Source organism: Equus caballus, chromosome 18 (assembly GCF_041296265.1).
Source record: "Equus caballus isolate H_3958 breed thoroughbred chromosome 18, TB-T2T, whole genome shotgun sequence".
In the NCBI taxonomy this organism is placed as follows: domain Eukaryota; kingdom Metazoa; phylum Chordata; class Mammalia; order Perissodactyla; family Equidae; genus Equus; species Equus caballus.
The window spans coordinates 55,465,759-55,488,283 of record NC_091701.1 but is presented as its reverse complement, the minus strand read 5'-3'; the positions used below and the strand labels follow the sequence as shown (position 1 = coordinate 55,488,283).

Here is a 22,525-nt window from a genome sequence, read left to right as displayed (position 1 = left end):
TATCAAATGTAAATTATAGCTGCTCAGATGAAATGTCTTTAAATTCAACTAAGTTTAGATATACGAACAATGTTCTTAAATGGCACTCTGTTCCAGGATTTAATTGTCTTGCAAGCATTCACATTTTCTAAGTGCATACTTGTTAAGAACATACTAAGTGCATACTTTCCCATGACCAGGTCCACCATGTATCTAGCAAAATCATCTTGGGAGTATGGAACATAAATTACTTGCCTTAGAAAAGACACTGTTTATTTCATGTATAAAGCTCAGAGAGTGGCTTACAGAAAGATCAAAAGAAAGTAAGCACACCAGCCATACAGTTGTTTGAGCTTTATTTTTATATGCACACATATTTGAAAGGAACAAAAATTTCAAGATATAGAGTACAACATATCAAATTATATCATTTAACATTATTTTAATGTGTACACAAAATAATGGTATAAAGTACCTATGTAGGATACATTATGTTTGTTTTGAGGATTGGAAAAGCAGTGTTTTCGGTTTTAAAATTCTGATACCATTATCTGTTACATCATTCAAGTAATATGTATTTCAAAAGTTAATTTTTTTAAATAATAACTAGATTTACACATAACTCTAAGACAATCTGATAGATGAGCTGCCTTTACCACGATCTTCAAAATAGTGCTGTTCAATTCTTCTACAGAAAGCAAGGAGGTTGCTATAGTTCTTCACCTTCTCAGAAAGTTCATCACTGGTCAACTGTGTGGTAAGAATGGTGTACAGATGGCCAAATACCAGTGCATCTAGCTCAGTAGGCCTAAAACAACAGCAGAAATGAGAGTAACATGAATAGTGATTAAGTTATATAGAATACATACTATTTTTGAAAAGATTTTGTTCATCTATTTAAAAGAAAAAAGTCACATAAGAAATAAATCCTACCCCAACTTGGTAAAATTGATTGTTTTAACTTGGAGTTTCTGTTACAAGATAAGAAAAAAAAAAATCTTTTTAACTATGATTTGCTAGGTGTGTGACTTGCTTCTTGAAGTAGCAGTATCATTTAAATGTGTTAAAACAATTGGTGTAATTGACTATATTCAGTAATTTATTCACTAAATAATACAGGTCTCCATCGAAGGGATAGTCAAAACTATCTAATATTTGTTGTTAATTGTCTGTCTCCCTCTACCGAGACCTTGTCCACTTGTTTCCTGTTATGTCCCCAAAACCTGGAACAATACTCAGCAAGAAAGTAGGCTCTCAATAAGTAAGTGTCGAATGAAGCAATGAAAAGGTGCTGCACTTCTCATCCCACACTATCACTATGTTTACTTAACCAGTTCCCCCATTATACTCCAAGCTCTTTAAAGGCAACACTGCATAGATCTTTATATCCCTAGTTCTTAGCAAAGTATCTGAGGAACTGAGTCCATATTTGCTGAATGAATGAATAAAATAAGGTGTGTAGGATATTTAATTTTTCAGTAGTAGTTACTCAAATTCTTTCAAATCCTTCCATCTTTTGACACATTCACGAAGTATCAATCAAAGTCAATTGTGCAGTCTCTGGTCATGTTTAAGAGGGTAGCCAACAGGATAGTTAAAAAAAAATCACAGTGTCCTTGGACTTGATAGCACCGTGATCTTATCATTACAGATGAAGAATAATTAACAAATGGACACCTGAAAAGAACCAAGGATGTAGAAGGTGGATAAATGTAGAGCTGAGGCACTTTGTGAGAAGTAATATGAACACCAACTCTTCCATATTCCTAAACATATTTCTTAAAAGCTCTATCTTATCTCATCAATTTAGGATTTATTCTCCTAATCCTTATTTAGAGTTAAGTACCCTTCGCTTCTTGTACTCGAGCTTAAAAAAGGTGAATATATTCCCTGATACAACTTCCAGTAGTGTAGATGAGCATTTTTTTAATCAATAAATGAAGGCTCGGAATGAGTTCAAGTAGGAATGTATGTTCAAACTAGAGTGGTCTAGAAGTACCCCTGAAGTGGTCAAAATGTTATTTGCTGCAAATACACATCCACATAACTCAAAAGGTGCTGAATAATATATGGGTAATGAGCATACAAAAATTGATCTGATGTAACAAAGATAGCAACTTTGTGGCAAGTTACTTTAGAATATCTAACAGGAAGTAGAATACAATATACTAAATCAAACAAAACACACACACAGGGCCGGCCCCATGGCCGAGTGGTTAAGTTTGCACTCTGCTTCGGCGACCCAGGGTTTTGCCAGCTCAGATCCCGGGCACGGACATGGCACTGCTCATCAGGCCATGCTGAGGTAGCGCTCCACATAGCAGTACGAGAAGGACCGACAACTAGAATATACAACTATGTACTGGGGGAACTTTGGGGAGAAGAAGAAGAAGGAAGAAGAAGATTGGCAACAGATGTTAGCTCAGGTGCCAATCTTAAAGAAAAGAAGCCCACAAACACATAACTTTTAATGTATATTTTTTGTAATCCTTAAAAATTTCAGCAACTATTTATATTAATTGACTCTGATATATATAAATTACCAATTCCCACAATTCTTTCTTTTTGAAAAGTATACTTTTGGTAGTGGTTACACAAATATACACCATTGTAAAAACTCATAGAACTAGACACATAAAATCGTCAATTTTACTACATGCAAATTATACTACAATAAACCTGACTTCAAAAAAAAAAGCAATAAACTCAGAAAAATATTTGCAACTCAAATGTGAGACAGACAAAAAAATATACTTTACTCAGTATTTCTACTGAACTGTTTAATCAAGCCAAGATCTTCACATAACTCCAGTTTTAATTACTTTTCCTATACCACATGGAGAGAAAACACAACATTTCCACCCTTCTGCTTACTAAATGTTTGTGGATTGTAATTTGAATATAAGTAGCAACTCTCCTCCTAAGACCTTTAACATCTTTGATATACATTATTGCATTTACCTTATAGACTTTTTATTAGAAAAACAGTCTACGGTGACAAATATACTTTTAAAGTCCTAAAAAATTTGTTGCCTTTTTATCTTGCATTATCATTCTTTCCACATTTCTGTTGGTTATCTACTATTCTTTTTCTTTTCCAGTTTTAGAGAGAAAGAATTGACCTACACCACTGGATAAGTTTAAGGTGCACATCATGATGGTTTGATTTACATATACTGTGAAATAAATGATTATCCCAATAGGTTCTGCTAATATCCACCAGATATCTACTATTCTTTCATTTGAGTATCAAAATAAAAACAGTACTGTAAAATATGAATGTTTTCCTAAGCTTTTCCATTTAAAATTTTTATGCATTTATCTCTTTTGCTTTCTTATGAATCCATATTTCTTTCTTCCTCTCTGACACCTTTCATTGTCAGTCTAGTTTCAAAAACATTAATTTTGCCTGAGTGTTCCCTAATTTTTTTCCCCATTACACTATTAACTTGTCATATCTTTATACTACTAGAAGCAATCTACACATCCTTTCTTTCTTTTTTTGCTGTAGGGAAGGAATTCACTCTGAGCTGATATCTGCTGCTGATCTTGCTCTTTTTTTCCTTCTCTCCAAAGCCCCAGTACATGGTTATATATCTTAGTTCTAAGTATCCTTCTAGTTCTTCTATGTGAGCTGCTGCCATAGCATGGCAACTGACAGAATGATAGATGAGTGGTGTGGTTCTGCAACAGGAAACAAACCTGAGCCACCAAAGGAGTGAGAGTGCCAAACTTTAACCACGAGACCATCAGGGCTGGCTCTACACATCCTTTCTTTATACATCAATCACTGATCTTTAGGACTGTCATTCAAGCTTGTACATTAAGCCTCTTGCCATCAACCTCTTCTAAATTTGCCTTTGGATATTTTTGAGCAATTTCCCCTCAATTTTCCTAACTGGTGATTTCCTAATTGAATAAACCTCAATATAATCCTATTCCTCCCCGAAATTTTTTCATCTTAAGATTCCCAAGCATAATTTTTGCACCATTTCTTCAGTATACTCTCCCGTCAGTACATGAAGGTATATTTTCGAATTTTACCATGTACCCTAACGGTTAATAGCAGTAGTTTTTCTTTTTCAAATCAAATTCCTTTTCCACTTTCTCATTCAATTTGATCTAGTTTTAATTACTGAGCTTCTTCTAGCTAACAGGTTTTGTTTGAAAAACACACAGACCTACAAGGAGCTCATAAAAGTTTTAGAATAGTATAACTCTTTCTATCATGATTACATTTAGAAAAAGTACACATATATATTTTTCTACTCTTTCTTCCCCTTTATTAAAAAGGTAACATAAAAATACCACTTTAAAAAAGTTTTAGTTGTTCATTGCAAGTCCACACTCACCAGGTGAAAGGGAAAAAATGACCTAGCAGTCTTTGTGTAGCTGTCTTAACAGATATCACATGAGCAAAATAGCATGTATGTCATAGGTAGTACAGATTTTATTTTAGTTGCATTTCTCAAATATAATTTAAATATTTAAAAGCTACCAACCGTATATATTATGAAGGGTAAAAAAGGCCACTAATGTTAGTATCTACCTTGTACTATTACTAATTTTTTTCAAATTCATTCTCCTCTTTCCCTTCCACCATTTAGCTTCTTTGTCCTCTTTTTCTCAATTGCTGTTCTTGCTGCAAGCTCTCCCTAAACAACTCTTTTACTTTCTCTCATCAAGTAAAGCTATTGGCTTTCTTTTCATGAGTCCTCTCAACATCCTTAGTAGACAAGTTAGGAGAAAAGTTGATTCTAACTTTAGAGGGTAAAGGGAGGATACACACAGAAATAATGTCACCTGCCAAAGTTTGGTATATGTTAGAGCCAAGAATAGCATTCGGGGTGTCAGACTTAGAATCTAATACTATATATCTTGACCTAAGCCAGTGCTCTTTTCACTAAGGTATGGTGTCTCACAAACTAATGACTCCTGCAACATAAAGGAATGAGAAAAACTTTGCCACAACAAAGTGAAAATAAGTTACTTTTTCCTAAATGTAGTTTACCTGCATTTTAATATTAATTAAACAACTGAGTAAAATTAAAATTAAAAATAAAAAAATCTATTTATCAATAATAATTGTTAGGGAAAAATATTTGTCTGAGACTCATATAAGGTAAAATTATTTCAAAAACCTACATCTTAATATTAAACAGTTCCTCAGTAGCAACCTTTGGTTTTGCACCTGTTCTAAATTTTGAATTTTTCATTATAAGTTTAAATGTAATTGGACACTTATGAAGAAAAAAATATTTTTATATTTCCACTGAAATCACATGTCAAATGATACCTGGTTACTAACTCTTTGAGACTGAGTTTAAAGGAGGAGAAAAATAAGTTAGATCTATTCTCCTGGCCTCCCATTAAGACAGCCTGCATAACAAAACTAACTCCTAACACAGAATGATGCACTTCAAACAGTGAAACATACCCCTTCTGAGCTCTTCAACTAGTAAGAATTCCTGTATCAGAAAGAAAAGGATCTACATAATATACTAACATTTGGATACATTTCTTTTGTGTTACAGACTAAACAAACAGAACCTGCAGAGGAAACATCACCAGAAACAGGAACACAGCTATAGAAGCCTTAGCTACCAGCATTTCATGATTTGAATTCTATGACCTTCCTGCTTCAGAGATCAAGAGACCCCAAATTTTATTTTAACATCAGTTACATATAGTACATATTAATATAACTACTATTTCCAAGCCATCATCATAGTCACTTTTGTTACAAATATTAGCATCTCTACCAAAAGATGTTAGATATGGCTACAGAAGATGATTGCCTATGAAGATATAATAAATAATAGCAAATAAAGCTTTTTAAAAATTACTAATCTAAAAGCAAGGAATTTTTATTAAAAAGTCAAGAAAAAGTTAGAATTTCTAAGCAAATCATTGAGATTAAAAGGCTAAATTTAAGCTCATCTTAAACCAGATCACAGACTAGCTGATTCTGATATATTAAATTACTTTTTTAAAAAAAGGGAAAACTCATTCTTTGCTTACACTAAACATTCGTTTCCAAATTACAAAAAAAAAAATCTGTCTTAATGAAACATGACTTACTCAATTTACATATTTAATCTATAGCCTTCATTTCTGTGCTTTACAAATATTTCATTAACTTTGAAAAAATAAGTTCATAATAGTGCTTGTCCATCCAACAGTATTTGTTATTGTTTAGTTTCATTCACTTCTCTAGTCCCCAGGGTATTACCTTATACAGACAAGTATGGTTACACTTCATATTTTAATAGTAATTTGCAAGTTTAGAATTTTGTTGATGTCGTAGTTCCATACACAGCACCGTGAACTACCTCTAGCAGAACCTCTACATATCATACAAAGTGACTGATTTACACGTCTCCCCTTAGGAGAAATTCTTGATGGCAAGGACCACATTTTAGAAATCTGTCTCCCAGAGCCTAGTGTTGCGCCTGACACCCAAGAAGAGCTAAGTAAGTGTTTACTTGAAGGAAAAATGAATTCAAATATAACTAAATTTTTTCATAAATATTTCTTGATAAAACAATTCCTCTATGATAAAATAAGTGTGTAACCTAACAATACAGAAATTAAAAACAATAAAATTTCTTACTGCTTATTGAAGAAATATGGTTGTGTTCCCAGTCTTTGAGAAAGAGCTTGACAGCACTGGTCTACATCTTCTAAGACCTAACATAGGCAGCAGACCCCAAAAGAAAAACATTTAAATTAGCAAAATAATAAAATGTGTCTAAAACTTAATTTATATCACACTTTACAACAAAAATATAAATTTAGGTAACTTTTTGGAATATATTTAAATAAGACTACAGACCACACATAGAACATAAATAATACTTTCTATATAAGAAATAGGAAGAAAATGAGAGCAAATTTCCTTTAAATACAAGTGCATTTAAGTTACTTATAAGGATTACTATAAAGAAAGTTTTTATCTGAAAACTCCATTCCCTACAAAAATGTTTTCCTGAATCCATATGTTCAAATGACTGACTTTATATATATTAAAAAAATCTACTCCATAAAGATGACACTGCTGACCTACCATGAGTAAAAGCATTTGAGTTGTTTTCCTACTAGTGAAGATGGGTTTTATTTACTCCATCCCTCTTCAATTACCCAATCATCCTTGTGGCCAATGGCACACATCAGTAAGCTGGCTAGCTAGGACTAGGGGTAGCCTTGGAAAAGAGACATTAATTAGCTTAATGATTGATGCTCAAACTCATGACCTTGACAAGATATATATTTTGTTAATTTTGCTACTTCAGTAAATTTAAGACCAAAGAAAAATAGATATTTTAAGCACTGTATTTAACAGGGTTTTTTTTAAGCCATGATGCCACATCTATATTTATTGGCTTAAAAGATGCCCACGATGTAATGTCGAATGGAAAAAAAATCAGGTTATAGAATGGTAGGTATAATATGATCCCATTTTAAGGAAAACGTTATTAAGAGACATCCAGAAGAATGTTCTCCAAATAGCTAACAGTGGCGATTTCTAGGTGGTAGGATTTCAGGCAATTTTATTTCCTTTGAACTTTTTGGTATTATATCATTTGCTTTACAATAAGCATCTGTGATTTTTATAAAACAAATAAAACTACTTCATGCCAGAGAAAATAAGAGCAAACGTTTTGTTAATTTTTTATTACGTTGGGATTTATAAGACTTTGAATACAAACAATGAATTTCTTAATGCATTAAAGTTGAGGGTTTTGTCAACTTCAGTCTGAACTGACCTGGTCCAGAGTCTTCTTACCCCATCCAATAGCTTTCATCTTACGCCTGACTTCCCACTGCTTCTGATAGGCCAAAATATGATTCAGAGGCCAAGGGTAAGGAGATCCATACCTAGCATGAGTGATCTAAAGAAAAAGACTTTGTTAAAAATGTGATTCTTTCTAAAAACAAAGCCTGTTTTAACTAATAGAATTCTAAGAGAAATATATTTTCAGAACACAAATAGAGGAATCTGAAAAAAATACATAGCTTACAATCTAAAAAATTAAAATTTTAAACCATTCCCTTTAAAAATATATAAACTTTTATGTACTTTGCAACCAGTTATATCAAATAATGACACATAGCTTCCCTAAAATGTATGTGCAAGCAAAATTAAAGTAAGTGAAAAACTATATCACTAATGGTATAAACCACAATGTTTCATTTATGAGCAGGGACTTACGATTCTGAGCAAAAGTGTTTTCTCATTAAATTTTAATTAAGATAAATGCTGCAGAACCACTCACCTCCCCTACTGTAGCTTCGTCACACCACTGAAGATACAACTAGGAACAAAAGAACAATCACTAAAACTTTAGAATACCAAAGAGAAAAATGGATAAAGAAAGTTATTTCTTGCCATGGTCATTTTTTATAAGCAATTTTATAAAAGTCACATATGTGAGGGTTTTTTTCCTTGGCTAATGTTGCTATACAGAATTATTACGTTTAATGGCAGTACTTTATAAAAATATTTCTTATTCATACAGTATATCTCTAAATACCATTAACATATTTTACAGATATTATTTTATTTAAGTAAACTTCACAAGGCCAAAGCAAAATAATGAGTGGGCAAGAATCACTCTTTTTACAAACAGAAAAACTAGAACTGAAAACGTCAGGCAACTCGTTCAAAGATAATGACCAAATATCTAGTTTATTTGGCCTGAGAATTGCTTGACTATTTTCCTATTTCTCAGTAACTTTAAAATAGTCCATGAGAAAGATTATATTTTATGAGAAAAAAGCTTATTTTCAAGGCCTAGTATCTTCTATTGTACCTCTGCAGTCAACAGCATATTGTTGACTAATTCCATGTAGGCTTTCATTTCTGCTTTTTGGACTTCATCCAGCCCATCACTAAGAGAATGACCCTAAAGGGAATTTAAAAAAATTTAAAAGAGCATCATATTAAAAATACAAAAACTTTCAGTTATCTTACTACCAAGTAATATAACATCAATGCTTTTACTGCAAATGTCCAATGGATTAATTTCTAAAACCTCCTAAGACAAAATTATTTTATATGAAAAATACTAATATTCCGCTATTACTATAAAATATTAATCAGTACTATTTACTTGTCATTATAAAAACCTATCTTTCAATGGACAAAATTATCAATTATTTCACAAAAGAAGAAAACAAGAATGGTCAGTAAACCTTGTATTTTTAAGAGACTAACCTTATTAGTAATAAAATAAATGCCAAAAGATTGACAAGTGTTGCTTATAAAGTAGTCAAATGTGAAAAATATGTCAGTAAAGGTATAGGGAAATAGACACTAATTTTTAACTCTAATACACAATAGTAATGAGTCAATGCATAAAACAGTATAACCGTTAATTCAATCTGGCAATCTATTGCAAAATTTAAAAAATGTGTACCCTATAATGCTGCAATATCATTCATAGGAATTTATCCTAAGGAGATAAGCTGACAAGTGTACAAAGGTGTATACACAAGAGTATTTATCTTAGCACTCAATAACAGCAAAAAAAGGGCAATAAATAAATAAGTGAATAAATTATAATACATCCATATACTAGAATACTGTACAGTCATGCACTGCCTAATGACGTTTTGGTCAACAATGGACCACATATGCAACAGTAGTCCCATAAGGTTAGTACCATATAGCCTAGGTGTATAGTAGGCTATACCATCCAGGTTTGTGTAAGTACTGTGGGGGAGAAAGAAATTTTCCTCTACCCTTCTAGGTTCGCCCGGCTGGGCTAAGAATTAAACTGATGTGAGATAGATAAACAGGAGAAAAACACACAAAAGTTTAAAAATACACATACATGGGAGAAACCCAGGAAAACCGAGTAACTGCCAAAATGGCAGAAGCCCTCACCTTAAATACCATCCTAAGCTAAAGACAAACGAAGACGCTGGGGGTATGGAGAGTTAGAGACATCAAAAGAAAAGAAGGGAATTCACAGGTAGGTGAAAAGGAACAAACATTAGGAAAACAAGTGTTTGGCCACAGAGAAACAGAAGAATACAGAGGGGAGTCCAACAAGCAGGCTTTTTGAGCTTCTACCACCTAGTTCATGTTATGCTAAGGCGATAGCTCGCTTCCTGAAACAGGTTTTGTTATCTGAATTCTTTTAGGCAGTTAAGGGGAGGTAACACGAAAAACTTTCTGAGTCTATCATTTCTTAAAAATAATCAGCCTAAATTAATCCTCATGTTGAAGAGACACATTTTGGGGTGGCAAATTTTGTTCCCCTTCAGTATACTCTACGATGTTCGAACAACAAGAAAATCGCCTAACAACATGTTTCTCAGAATATATCCCCGTATTTAAGCAATGCATGAATGTGTAACAATTTAAAAGGATAATGTATATCTATGTATCTAGAGACGTTAACACGGAAGAATTCCCAAATCTATTGATGATTTTACAAGGCAGGTTGCAAAATAATACATAATAGTATGATTTATATTTTTCTATATATGCAAAGAGAAAAGTCTGGAAGGATGTTCCCCAAAATGTTAATAGGGGTTGTCCTTTGTTAACTATTAAAATCTAAACTCAATAATTAAAATAAATTAGTACATTTAACTTCTAAACATATCCTGTATCTCCCTTCTCAAAGATTAACCTGACATTTCATAATAACCTACAGTTTTCATTTATGACCAAAATTCTCATAAGCATAAGTTAGAAAATTATCTATCATCTTGTAAAGATCAAATTACCTCTTCTGCCGTTGATTTACATTATGAAAAAAAAAAACTCACACTTTAGACAGATTTCTCCAGTAGTCTATATTGGTATTTTATAAGACTAGGTTAAAATCAATGTAAATGTAAGATACTAAAGAATGATGAATGACTTTAAGAGTAACTGTGATCAAATGCATTTAATATCTTTTTTATTACCTTGGCTTTAACGAATTGGACTATTGGACCAAGTTCTGATACTACTTGATTTCCTACATGAATAAAAGGTACTTTACCTGTTGAGAAAAGAAAACATGAAAACACTTTCAGTAAATTAAAGTCTGTGCTAATAAGAAATTAACACAAAACTGGGATAAGTTTTATTAATACGCAGATTTCATAAAACTATAACTTTTGAAAATTATAGTTAAATGTGTATGCTAAATTCTACAAATTTTTAAACACTGAATGCCAACTAATTTTAAAACAAAAGAAAAAAGAATAAGGAGATTCATTTCTAGAGTTCTCATTTGTATATAATAACAGATCACAATATTCCCTTTTCAGAGCTAACACTAACAAATCAGTAATTAGTACAGCAGTAAATGCTAATTATTCAAATCACATGAGCCACGCCTGGACATTGTTTCATGACCACCAATAAATTTCAAAGACAGTTAACTGGGTTTTCTCTTCAGAGTACAATGACTCAATCCATATTTTAAACTACATTTAAGAAGATTTCTTTTTACATCTTCTACTTTTACATCTCAGATACCCATTAAGGTCAATATTTTAAGCACATAATGGTGCACTAATAAATGCCTGTGACTCAAAAATATCAGGAATTAAGAGAATTAACAATCTTTGAAGGTATGCTACTTTATGAATTATAATACACAGTATATTCATTAACACACATGGGAAAAGAGAAGCAAAAGTACTATGCTTATAAAAACTGGCTTCTCTAAATGAATGTCACATTAAAAAGGTAATTATTTCATTTTTATAAATACTAATATTTGATGAAATTCTCAGAAATGATGAGAACAGAACAGTCTCCAAATAGCAATAAAGTTTACCCCAAAAGCTACAAGGTGAAACCTGCTGTCAGACCTAGTTCAAACAGAGTTCACACTAACAGCAGGCTTCCTCAGGGTCCTTTTCAATAGATTTCCTCCTCTCCAGCTCAGTCAAGCCTGAGGGTAATGGATGAGTTGCAGAACACCACCAAAAGCCTCATCTGCATCCACGGGATAACACACATGACAAAGGAAAGGCAGGCTTTTTGGAAGACAACAATCAATAGACGTATTTAGAAGACATTTCCGTGTAACCAATATAAAACCACTGAATTCTGCATTCCTTTCTTCCGCTGCTTTATAACAATCTTGTAAAAAGAAAAGAATTTCCTATCTGGATAAGCACTAGGTCATATTGTTTTAACTTGGGATAAAATCCTTCTAACTACTATGCTGCTAGAAATAGTGCAGGTCCTCTGAGATAAAACGATCTGAGAAAGACAACTATTTGTGAATGAATGTCTAGACTAAAGGGGATTTTTAGGGTGTGACTTTGGAGAGCAAAGTATATTTCTCATTTTCAATATCCAATTTGGAGTTCGTGGAAGAAAGAGTTTGCATTTTATTTCTTTTCTTAAAAATACTGTAGATTCTGAAACAGGGAAGCAGTGTGGGTAGTCAAGTGAGTATCCATATCTCTATAAATATAAAGAGATACATAAAAATCAAGGCAAGAAATTAGAAGTGAATAATGTTTTCTGTGACTAGCCTGGCTTAAAGGAGGAGCCAATGTTATATATCCTTATTATTGCAGGTACCAGGGAGGAGCACGGTGACACAGGTATTTTCCAGCACCAGTCAAAGGTCAAACAAAAAAACTGAGGGCCCTGTTTCTCATTTTAGGCAGAATAATCACTTTTAAAACTTTTATTTCTAAAGAAAGCAAGAAGATATTGCCAAGTAAGTTTGTAGTTTCAGAAGATATTAGAAATAGAAAGGACCTTGGATGCCATCTAATGCAACTACTTCAAATATTACAGATGAAGTCACAGGGGCTCAAAGAAGAGAAGTAAAATTTCCCACAGAAATGTTAATATGTGACAAAGTTACAGAAGGATTAGAGTAAAAATTTCCTAACTCTTAGTTACCCAAGCAGTCTTCTGACTATTCCATGATGCTCTCTGCTTTGAGAAAATCTACCACAGGGCCCGGCCCGGTGGCACAGCAGTTAAGTTCACATGCTCCACTTCTCGGTGGCCTGGGGTTCACGGGTTCGGATCCCGGGTGCGGACATGGCACCGCTTGGCACACCATGATGTGGTAGGTGTCCCACATATAAAGTAGAGGAAGATGGGCATGGATGTTAGCTCAGGGCCAGGCTTCCTCAGCAAAAAGAGGAGGACTGGCAGCAGTTAGCTCAGGGCTAATCTTCCTCAAAAAAAAAAAAACAAGAACAAAAAACAACTCTACCACAACAAGTTCATCAGGCAAATAAAATAAAACACACTGCCCTGATTACCCCAAATCATATGATGAAAGAGAATAATAACTAGAGATATGATGTAATTTAAATATCTTAACAGAAAATGCCATTTTCATCTACCTATAGGAGACTCCTCCTATGAATGTATGTATGTATTGTAGTCTCTATAATATTTATCTGTTTGTCTTTCACAGAGCTTATAAAAAGGAGATATGTATCTACCTAGGTGATACTAAGTATAATACAGTCATTTTAGGAAATGAGTGGATCAACTATATGGCTTCCTCTCATTTGCCAAAGATATTAACTTTAGTATTAGACTACCAACCCTTTTATATGTATATCCACACTCTTTTTATATGACTAGATAGAGGAAAAAGATGGACAGAATCCAATATAATTCATTTCACCAGAATTCAGTAAAGTTTATAAAACCTAAGCATAAAATTAACACAAAATGAGTCAATTAAGTGCCTTTAAGAATCTAAGATATGTCTATGTTTATAAGTCTAGAAATTCCCTTATGGAAATGTTTTTAAATGTATATTCATAAACTTATAAATGTAGATACATTCATATAGACCTTTCAGTGTGTACGAAGAGAGTGTCTTCACAGATTTGATGATTATCACCCTTAAGAACTTAAGATGAAAAAATGTTTAACACAAATCATTCCTAAGTTATCATTACAATGAAGAGAGATGAATGTCTCCCTAAAAAGGAATGTAACACACTTATGCTAATCAGTGAAAGTCAATGGATTTACTCATTGATAAAGGAGTTATTCTATGTGTTACTATTGCTTCAACAAAACCACAGTTATAATCCATACCAATTCTATTTAACATTTATTTATCAGCTTTGTAGCACTATATTTTTATATTAAAAATTATCTGGGGGCTGGCCCTGTGGCATAGTGGTTAAGTTTGGCAAGCTCTGCTTCAGAGCCTGGGTTCATAGGTTCAGATCCTGGGCAAGGACCTACACCACTCATCAGCCATGCTGTGGTGGTGACCCACATATAAAAAGAGGAAGACTGGCACAGATGTTAGCTCAGGACTAATCTTCCTCAAGCAAAAAAAAGAGGAAGACCAGCAACAGATGTTAGCTCAGGGTGACTCTTCCTCAGAAAAAAAAATTACCTGAATCATATTTGTTTAAAACTATACTTTAATCTACTAATACAAGACACACAGAAAAGGTAATACTGATTATAAAAATAGCAGAAGGCTAAAATCTTAATAAAAAGTGTCTTAAAACCTATTAAAATAAAAAAGAAAGAATTAGAAACCAAAAACATCGAGAGATGACTTTAAGGCCTATGACAAGTTAATTTAATTATTCCACAATCTCTCTTCTTCCATCTGTATAATGGGAGAATATAATTTAGAGAAGTGTGTTTAATAATGAATGGATCCATTAACACTAAAATTTGTTTTCTAAAGAGGAAACAGTTGCTTGTAAATAAGACTGGGGAAGTCTGAGATTATCTATTTTCTTAATATTTACTATTTAAAACAATTTCCATAACTTTCCAGTAACCATCTCTGACTACCAAGTTGAAATGAGCAGACATGCCCAAGCCACGACTGTCAAGTTTGCAACTGTTACTTTATAAAACCATGGGAAAATTCCTCAAAGGGTAAATTTTTAAAAAATGCATTTTAAAAATCTAAGTACAAACTGGACTATCACTGCAATTTTATCAATGCAGAATATTAACAGAGAAGGGAAAAAAAAAAACACTTACCAGATGGAGACATATATTCTGCATTTGCCCTACAAACCACTTTGATAGGCAGATTACACATTTGCAAAAAGGCCTGTAAATCAAGAGAAGTATAATAAGCCTAGTGAAAGTATATGCCTAGTTGAACACAACTTTTTGTTTCTTTTCTAAACTTAAGAGCTCATATAGTAACAATTTATTGGAAAAGAATCAATCAATTTAAAGTGAAAGATTTGCATTGCAAACAAAAGTAAAATGTCATTTCACTACTAAAAAATCAGTATGACTCAGACGCCAGTAAATGTATGAAACTTAAAGCATTTATACACATTTAAGGAAGGAAATGTAAACTATCCACATTTATTTTACCATATTAGTTTATGTACATTGCTTTCATTTTCTTTACCAGTGACTAAAGTCCACATTTTATAAGCTATTGCTTAATTCCACTACTCTTTACAGGATCATCATCTCTCTTAGAGTGTTAGAGATGGTAGAGCAACAAGAGTAACGGAGCCTAGGTCTTTGATAATTATGTAGTCACCAAACCTCGATTACCTGTGTTTATAAGAAAAAGAAACAAACTTCTACCTTTTTAAGCCACTGCTATTTCGGGTTTTCTGTCACTCACAGTCAAACCTAATCCTAACTAATTCACCGCCAATTACTGTTTCTACGTTTAAACACCACCTGACCCAACCACAAGCTGACTCCTGTGTGTCTATGAAGTGCACGCTAACAGTCCTCTAAATACTCTAAGCTGTACTCCCAATCACAGCGACAACAGCGAGCTTTCTGACTGGCCCATCAGTATAGACTGCGGTAGCAGTTCTCCAACCGCAGCATGTAGCAACATCACGCGGAAGGCTTGTTAAACACAGTTTGCTAGGAAGGGAAGAATTAGAGAGAATAAATATAAACAGCTCTTTCAAGAAGACTGAACGAGAAGAAGAAAGAAGGGGTTAGAAAAATAAACTCCCTTCTACTACATAGATACCTATGTAGTATCTCCAATGATGGAGAAAAGTTGAGCTCGTAAAAACATAAATAGAAAAAAAAGCAGTGGAAATAGGCTAACATGACAAGACAAGAAAACTGGCAGAATAACTGACATCCAAGATCCATGAGAAGATAAAAAGGGATGGGAGAAGAGCACAGGCAGAGGGTTCTCTTTTTGTCAGGAAACAGGACACTTTCTCCACTATAATACAAGAGCGGTCAGAATCAGTGATGATGACTACAAGGTGATAAACTTGAAAAGAACAAGAAAATGAAGAAGCACTCACATTCTGTGAAAGGGGTCAAGAAATCATCTGCTGAGAATGAGGGACTAAGAGGGAATTGAGGTCTTCAGAAGAACAAAAAGGATTTGAAAGAACTGCTTAACTTCTCAAAGGTCTGAATAATATTGTTGTCAGTTAACAATCATAATACTACATAAAATAGTAAACACTGTACATTTTGCTTAACTACATGTAGAGTGGTTACTGTACTAACGAATATTCCAAAAAGCTGTATTTCACTAGAAAAGATATAAGCAAAATTGTAATGTTCTGCAATCAAAGCCATGCTTCCTGTCCCGTGAATTTTTCACTTCTTTACTAAAAGTAACTGACAATTTTGACCAATTTAGCAATACTCAACTTACCACAGGCCTCAACTGATGACATAACTTTGGTTAGCCAGAGATTTTACAGCATTTACTATAAGTACTTTTCATCCCTGATTCAAAAGAAATTTCCTGAATTAATCTGTAGTTCACAAAGAATACTGATGTCACAAACACAATACTTTCATGGAAACACTAAAAATGCAAAACAAAACACTCCCATGACTATCTTCTTCAAGAACATAAAAACTCTAAAGCCAAACCAGGCTTTGATTTAAACAGCAGTTCTCCCTTCTTGTAGGATGGAGGAAAATCTCTGAGAGGTTCCAAAACAATACTTTCACCTCTCATTTTCATCTTCAGTCTGTTATCAAGCACCCTAAACACTCCAAATAAAACATGCTTGATAAACCAACCTAAAACACATTTTATTTTCAATTCTGACTTAGCTATCCGCATGTTTTAATTCTTGTGTAAATCCAAAAAATATATAATTTTAATTATAATGATGAAATTTAGGATAACTTGCCCAAGTCCTATTCTTCAGTTGGATACTTTATTCCAAACTAATTCAAGTGGTTGACAACATAAATTAACTCGAATCAAAAACTTGGCACATCCTATCAGAATAACGATTTATAACTGTGCTGTCCAATATAGTAGCCACTACTCATCTGTGGCTACTTAACTTAAATTTAAATTAATTAAAGTTGAATAAAATTTTAAATTCAGTTCCCCAGTCACACTAGCCACATTTTAAGTGCTCAACAGCCACAAGTAGCTGATGTAAACAGAACATTTACATCATCTCAGAAAGTTCTATTGGACAGCGTGGGTCTATAACAGTGGTAATCAGTGCATAAAAGACATCTTAGCAAGAGAGGCTGACATCACCTGAAAGTGATTAGGCTAAATATTATAAAAACAATCTGCATAATAGTACAGTGTCTACAACCCTGAAAGTGATCAATCAACTTTTGATGACAGTGATACATTAAGCACTGTAATATTTTCAATTTCAGAAAGAACTAATATAGGGTTTACTCACTTGCTGAGCAACTCCAATTGCTCAACGGTTAGTGAAAACTAAGAACTAAAGAATGAATAAATTAAAACTACAGCCAATAAATATATTCATTCTTTGAATATAAATGTACTGACCACCTAAGCACATGACATGGTAGGGAATGTTTAAACACACACACACATATGCACACAGAACGTTATACCCAGTACCTGACTTTTAAAACCATGAAATTTAAGATGTTGCTGTAGACAACATATTGAATAAATTAATCAAATTCTTAATGTCAAAAAAATTCATTAAAGGGGTATGATGTCAGTATATTTTTTATTTCCTAAAAAAAAACTTGAGGGAAAAAAGTATTACCAGATCATCAATAACTGGCTAAACATGAAGGATTGAACTTACACATTTATCTCTGCAACCTCTCAAAAAATCTACGAAATAACAGAGAAGAATCAGGAAACTTATAAACCCAGAAAGATACAAAATGGGAGAGGAGACCAAAGCAGACCAGAGATGTCAACTCACTTTTGTAAGATGGAAAGCAGACTTAGCAAGGCAGAGGAAACTGAAACCTGAGAGCACGTAGAGGAGAAAATCAATACAGTTGCATCACAGAAACTAGGAAGATTCCAAAACTAGAGGCACCAAGCATCACAGAAGGCAGAGGTCAGGTAAAGGACCAAAAACAGGAGGACTGGATGAAAGTCTGCATAAGCATCAGACAACTAGCCCACCCCTAACTAGCAGAAAACGAGGTTCACTCTCTGGAGAAACCCTGACAGAGAGACTCCTGACTCAAGACCCAAATACAACAGAGTTTTGGGGGGGAGGGGGAGGGCCGGGTTTCACACTGAGGAAAGGAAGAGAAGCTATACACACTGACTAAAAAGACCCACAGCACCCCTCTCCCTCTCAGCTTCCAAACCTTGGCAGTCAAAATTAAGTCCTTCCATGATATCTCTCTGTAGAAAAGACCTCCAAATACTGACGGGTTTTACTGGAGGAGGGGAGTAGGATAGTGGTCAACAAAAATGGCAGCTCACTATGCAATCAGTCCACAGTGAAGCCCACATGTTAAAAAGCCCCTCATCTCCCCATCAGCTTTTTAGTGCCTCACTCTTACATACAAATTATTAGCAGAGAGCAGAAGACATTTGAGGAAAGCCTCAAACATAAAACATAGAGCCAAAACAAACCACCAAAAAGGAACCGAGAAGAAACAGAAAACACAGAGAGCAGAAGACAACTTCAAAGAACATTATAATGGCTAATATTTATTAAACACTTACTGTACACCAGGTACTCACATAAGGACTTTACCCTATGAGGGAGATACAACAAATAACCCTATTTTAAGATGAGAAAACAGAGGTACAGAGAGGCTAAGTAATCTACTCTAGACATATAGGAAAGGGAGGGGGAGAGGGAAAAAGAAAGAGAAAGAAAAGGAAGAAAGAAAAATGAAAAGCATTAACTCATACAAAGAACTGAGCAAAGACATGATACTGAATGTCTCCACAGCAACACCAAAAGCTAGACAATAACACAGGCCCTTTCAAGGGCTTTTAAAATTCTAAGGAAAAATCTTGCCAACCTAAAATTCTACACATGGCCAAGGCATCACTCAAGTGTGAAGACAGAATAAAAACAGCATCACACAAGCAAGGTCTTTCAAATTTGATCTCCTATGTACCCTTTCTCAGGAAGCTAATGAAGAATACGCTGCACAAAATTAAAAAATAATATACTAAGACAAAAAGAACATGGGACTCAGAAAGTACGGGGTCCAACAAAGATGAAAAGCAAAAAGAATTCCCTGGATGATCATGAACAGCAGGCATTCCTAAGAAAACAGCTCTGAAGCCAGCCAAGAAAGAAACTGCTCCAATGAAAGTCAAAGGAACCGAGTTTCAAAGGTAGTATTTCCTCAAGAAAAGAAAAAAAAGGACCTGGAATGTTCAACCACTGTGAGGGGGAGTTGTACAATTTGGTCAAAGAGTTTAGGGGAGAAAACTACCCAAATGAATCCAATAAAATAATTACTTACCTGAGGGGAAAAAATCATATAGAAAGAATATGTTCATAGAACACTGAGCCACTTAGCTGAGAGTAATATTTACATTCTAATTATAATCTAAACACTGATTATTAATTTAAACAAAAAAATGAGAGAACTATTGGGAAGATGGGGAACGCAAGAAGGAGGAGAGCTGTAACAGGTGAAATTTCATAGTGTATTCAATAGATCTAGTCAATACATCAATATATTCCATAGATACATCTAAAATTTTTAAAAAAGAGCAACACGAGCATCTTACTTAAAAATATTAAGGTAAATACGTAGGAAAATAATATAGTTAAAGGGACTGAAAGTGGCTGTCTCTGAGTATCAGGATTTGGGGTGGGGTAAGGACGGGACAGTAGACTAGTTTTCTTTTTGTGACAAGTCTCTCACATATTGCTGGTGGGAGTGTAAATTGATCCAGACACTTTGAAAATGGTAATATCTAGTGCTGAGCATATGCCTACCCTATTAGCCAACAATTCCACTCCCAGAAATATGCCAAAAAGAAAAGAGGCATATGGTCACTAACATACAGGTACAAACAAGAATGTTCATGGCAGCTTGATCCATAATAATCAAACATTGGGAACAACTCAAATGTCCATTAATAGGAGTAGCATATTTGACTCTAAAGTTCCTAACTCCAAGCTAAAAAGCATATATAGTATGTCACCAATTGCTATTATGAGAAAGGAAAAAGTAAATATAAAAGGATTATCCACTTTTCTTGACTAAATTCTTTAGAAATCACATTCATTGAGAACTTTTAAATCAGAGAAATTCTAGAAACAGTCCTAGGAGTGACACCTGTGATACTCCATGAAGATTCTAAATTCTATTTCTTCACGAATTACTTCTGAATCATATCTTCAGGGAACTACAGCTCAGAGTTTTTGTAAAAATTGGTTTTGAGAAATAAAATATATTTCATTTACACGTAATTGAAAGTAAGGCCAGGAGTCTAAAGAAACAAGGACAATCTGTTACCAATCAATTCAACCCTTACAAATATCTTCAATACTAGATTCAGAAGTTGTTATTGTAGACAACAATGCCACTGTTTGATTAGATTATAAAACTAGAGGCTTTTAAATGTTGGAGAAAACCTTTCAAATGCTGCAGGTAACAGAGTATCAGGAATGCTTCAGACAGGGATCCTACTACAGCAATCCTTCAGCATCATGGTGGCAAGGCTTCTGATTCCTCTTGCTTCTCATGGTTTCCTCTGTCTTTAAAACCAGCTTTTACTGTATAATTCCAAGTCATGTGACTGGTACATAACTAGCAGATAATGGTTATCAGCTCAATGAATGAATGAACAAACATATGAAAATTTGAACAATGCATCAAATCACAAAATAAAGGGTACAGAAATCTAAAGCTCAGTAAATCTTCTAGTTCCAGTGAATTTTTTTTTTTTAAGATTTTATTTTTTCCTTTTTCTCCCAAAGTCCCCCGGTACATAGCTGGGTATTTTTAGTTGTGGGTCCTTCTATTTGTGGCATGTGGGATGCCGCCTCAGCAGGGCTTGATGAGCGGTGCCATGTCCGCACCCAGGACTCAAACTGGTGAAACCCTGGCCGCTGAAGCAGAGCTCACGAACTCAACCACTGGCCACGGGGTTTCTTAATGAAGCAACAGAAACTTCTGATAATAAAAACATAGGAAAAAAGGGTGCTTAGTCAAAATTCAGAACACAAAATTTCTACTCTACCAATGATTAGGTATAAATCAACGCAATCTCTTGGAAGGGCACTTTGGCAACATCTCCCAAAATTCCAAATGTACATATCCTTTGACCCAGCAATAGCATTGCTAGAAATACATCATATGGACATGTGTGCATAAAATTATATAAGATATATGTAAGGATATTCACACTAAGCCCTATTTATAGTAGCAAAATAATTATAATAGCCTAATATCCATCAGTAAAAGAGTGGCTCAATAAACTGGTAAATCTATCAATGGAATATCTGTAGCCTTCAAAAAAGAATGGGGCTGCTCCTCAACTGAAGTTCTCATACTAAATTCCAAAAGACGTTTCTCCTCTGGAATCTTCTATAAGAGCTACTGAATGACACGAGACAATACACAACAAACGCAGAATTGCTTTCTATGTGATTTCTCTTCTAAAGGCCTAAAGCAAAACATTAAAACATAGCTCTATAAGGCCTGCAAAAGGCTAATTTATTTGGTTCAATGCATAGCTTCCTATGAACTAACTTGATAGGAGGATATGATTTTGAATATCTAGAAGAATGAAGAGAAACCACTTATTCATTCATTCACACACTCAATATATACTTATTGAGTACCTAGTACATATCAGGGACTTTTCTAGGCACTGGGAATAGAGCAGGTGAACATAAAGTCTCAGATTTCATGGAGTTCACAGTCTAACGGAGACAGATGGTAAGGAAATAAACCAGAAAATATGATGGTGATTCCAGCTACTTACAAATACAAAGCAGGACGAAGGTATTGCTATTGTATGTAGAGTGGTCAGATAAGCCCTCATCAATAAGGTAACATCTGAGCATTAACCTGAAGAAAGTTCGGGAGCAAGCCATGGAAATATCTAAGAGAAAAGCAGTCCAAGTTCAAAGGCATGAAGCAGACTTGCGTTTCAACCGGGGTGTTGAGGAACAGCAACAAGACTAGTGTGATGATGGGGAAGTAAGGAAGTGACTGGTAAGAGATGAGATCAGAGAAACAACCAAGAGATCATGTAGGACTTACAGATAATTCTAAGGATTTGGGCTTTTCCTTTAAGTGAGATGAACAGTCATTAGGAGGTCTTGAGCTGCGGATTACTGGAATCTGACTGACATTTTAAAGGATTACAAACAGGATTTTTTATTATAAAGGATTACATATAGAGATTAGATGGTAAAGAGCAGA

At 34.1% G+C, this 22,525-nt stretch overlaps 1 protein-coding gene across 3 annotated transcripts in view; it reads right to left on the bottom strand.

The window, feature by feature from the left end:
• Positions 1-318: 318 nt before the first annotated feature.
• Positions 319-22,525, bottom strand: part of MTX2 (metaxin 2) — a 58,939-nt gene continuing 36,732 nt past the window's right edge. For all 3 annotated transcript variants that reach the window (XM_005601607.4, XM_070241274.1, XM_070241273.1), the window contains 7 exons: positions 14,939-15,011; positions 10,903-10,979; positions 8,793-8,885; positions 8,256-8,294; positions 7,746-7,871; positions 6,593-6,669; positions 319-787 (listed from right to left, as the gene is read on the bottom strand). In XM_005601607.4, coding sequence (XP_005601664.1) covers positions 604-787; positions 6,593-6,669; positions 7,746-7,871; positions 8,256-8,294; positions 8,793-8,885; positions 10,903-10,979; positions 14,939-15,011 — 669 coding nt within the window. In that variant the 3' untranslated portion in view covers positions 319-603. The remainder of the gene's footprint in view (positions 788-6,592; positions 6,670-7,745; positions 7,872-8,255; positions 8,295-8,792; positions 8,886-10,902; positions 10,980-14,938; positions 15,012-22,525) is intronic.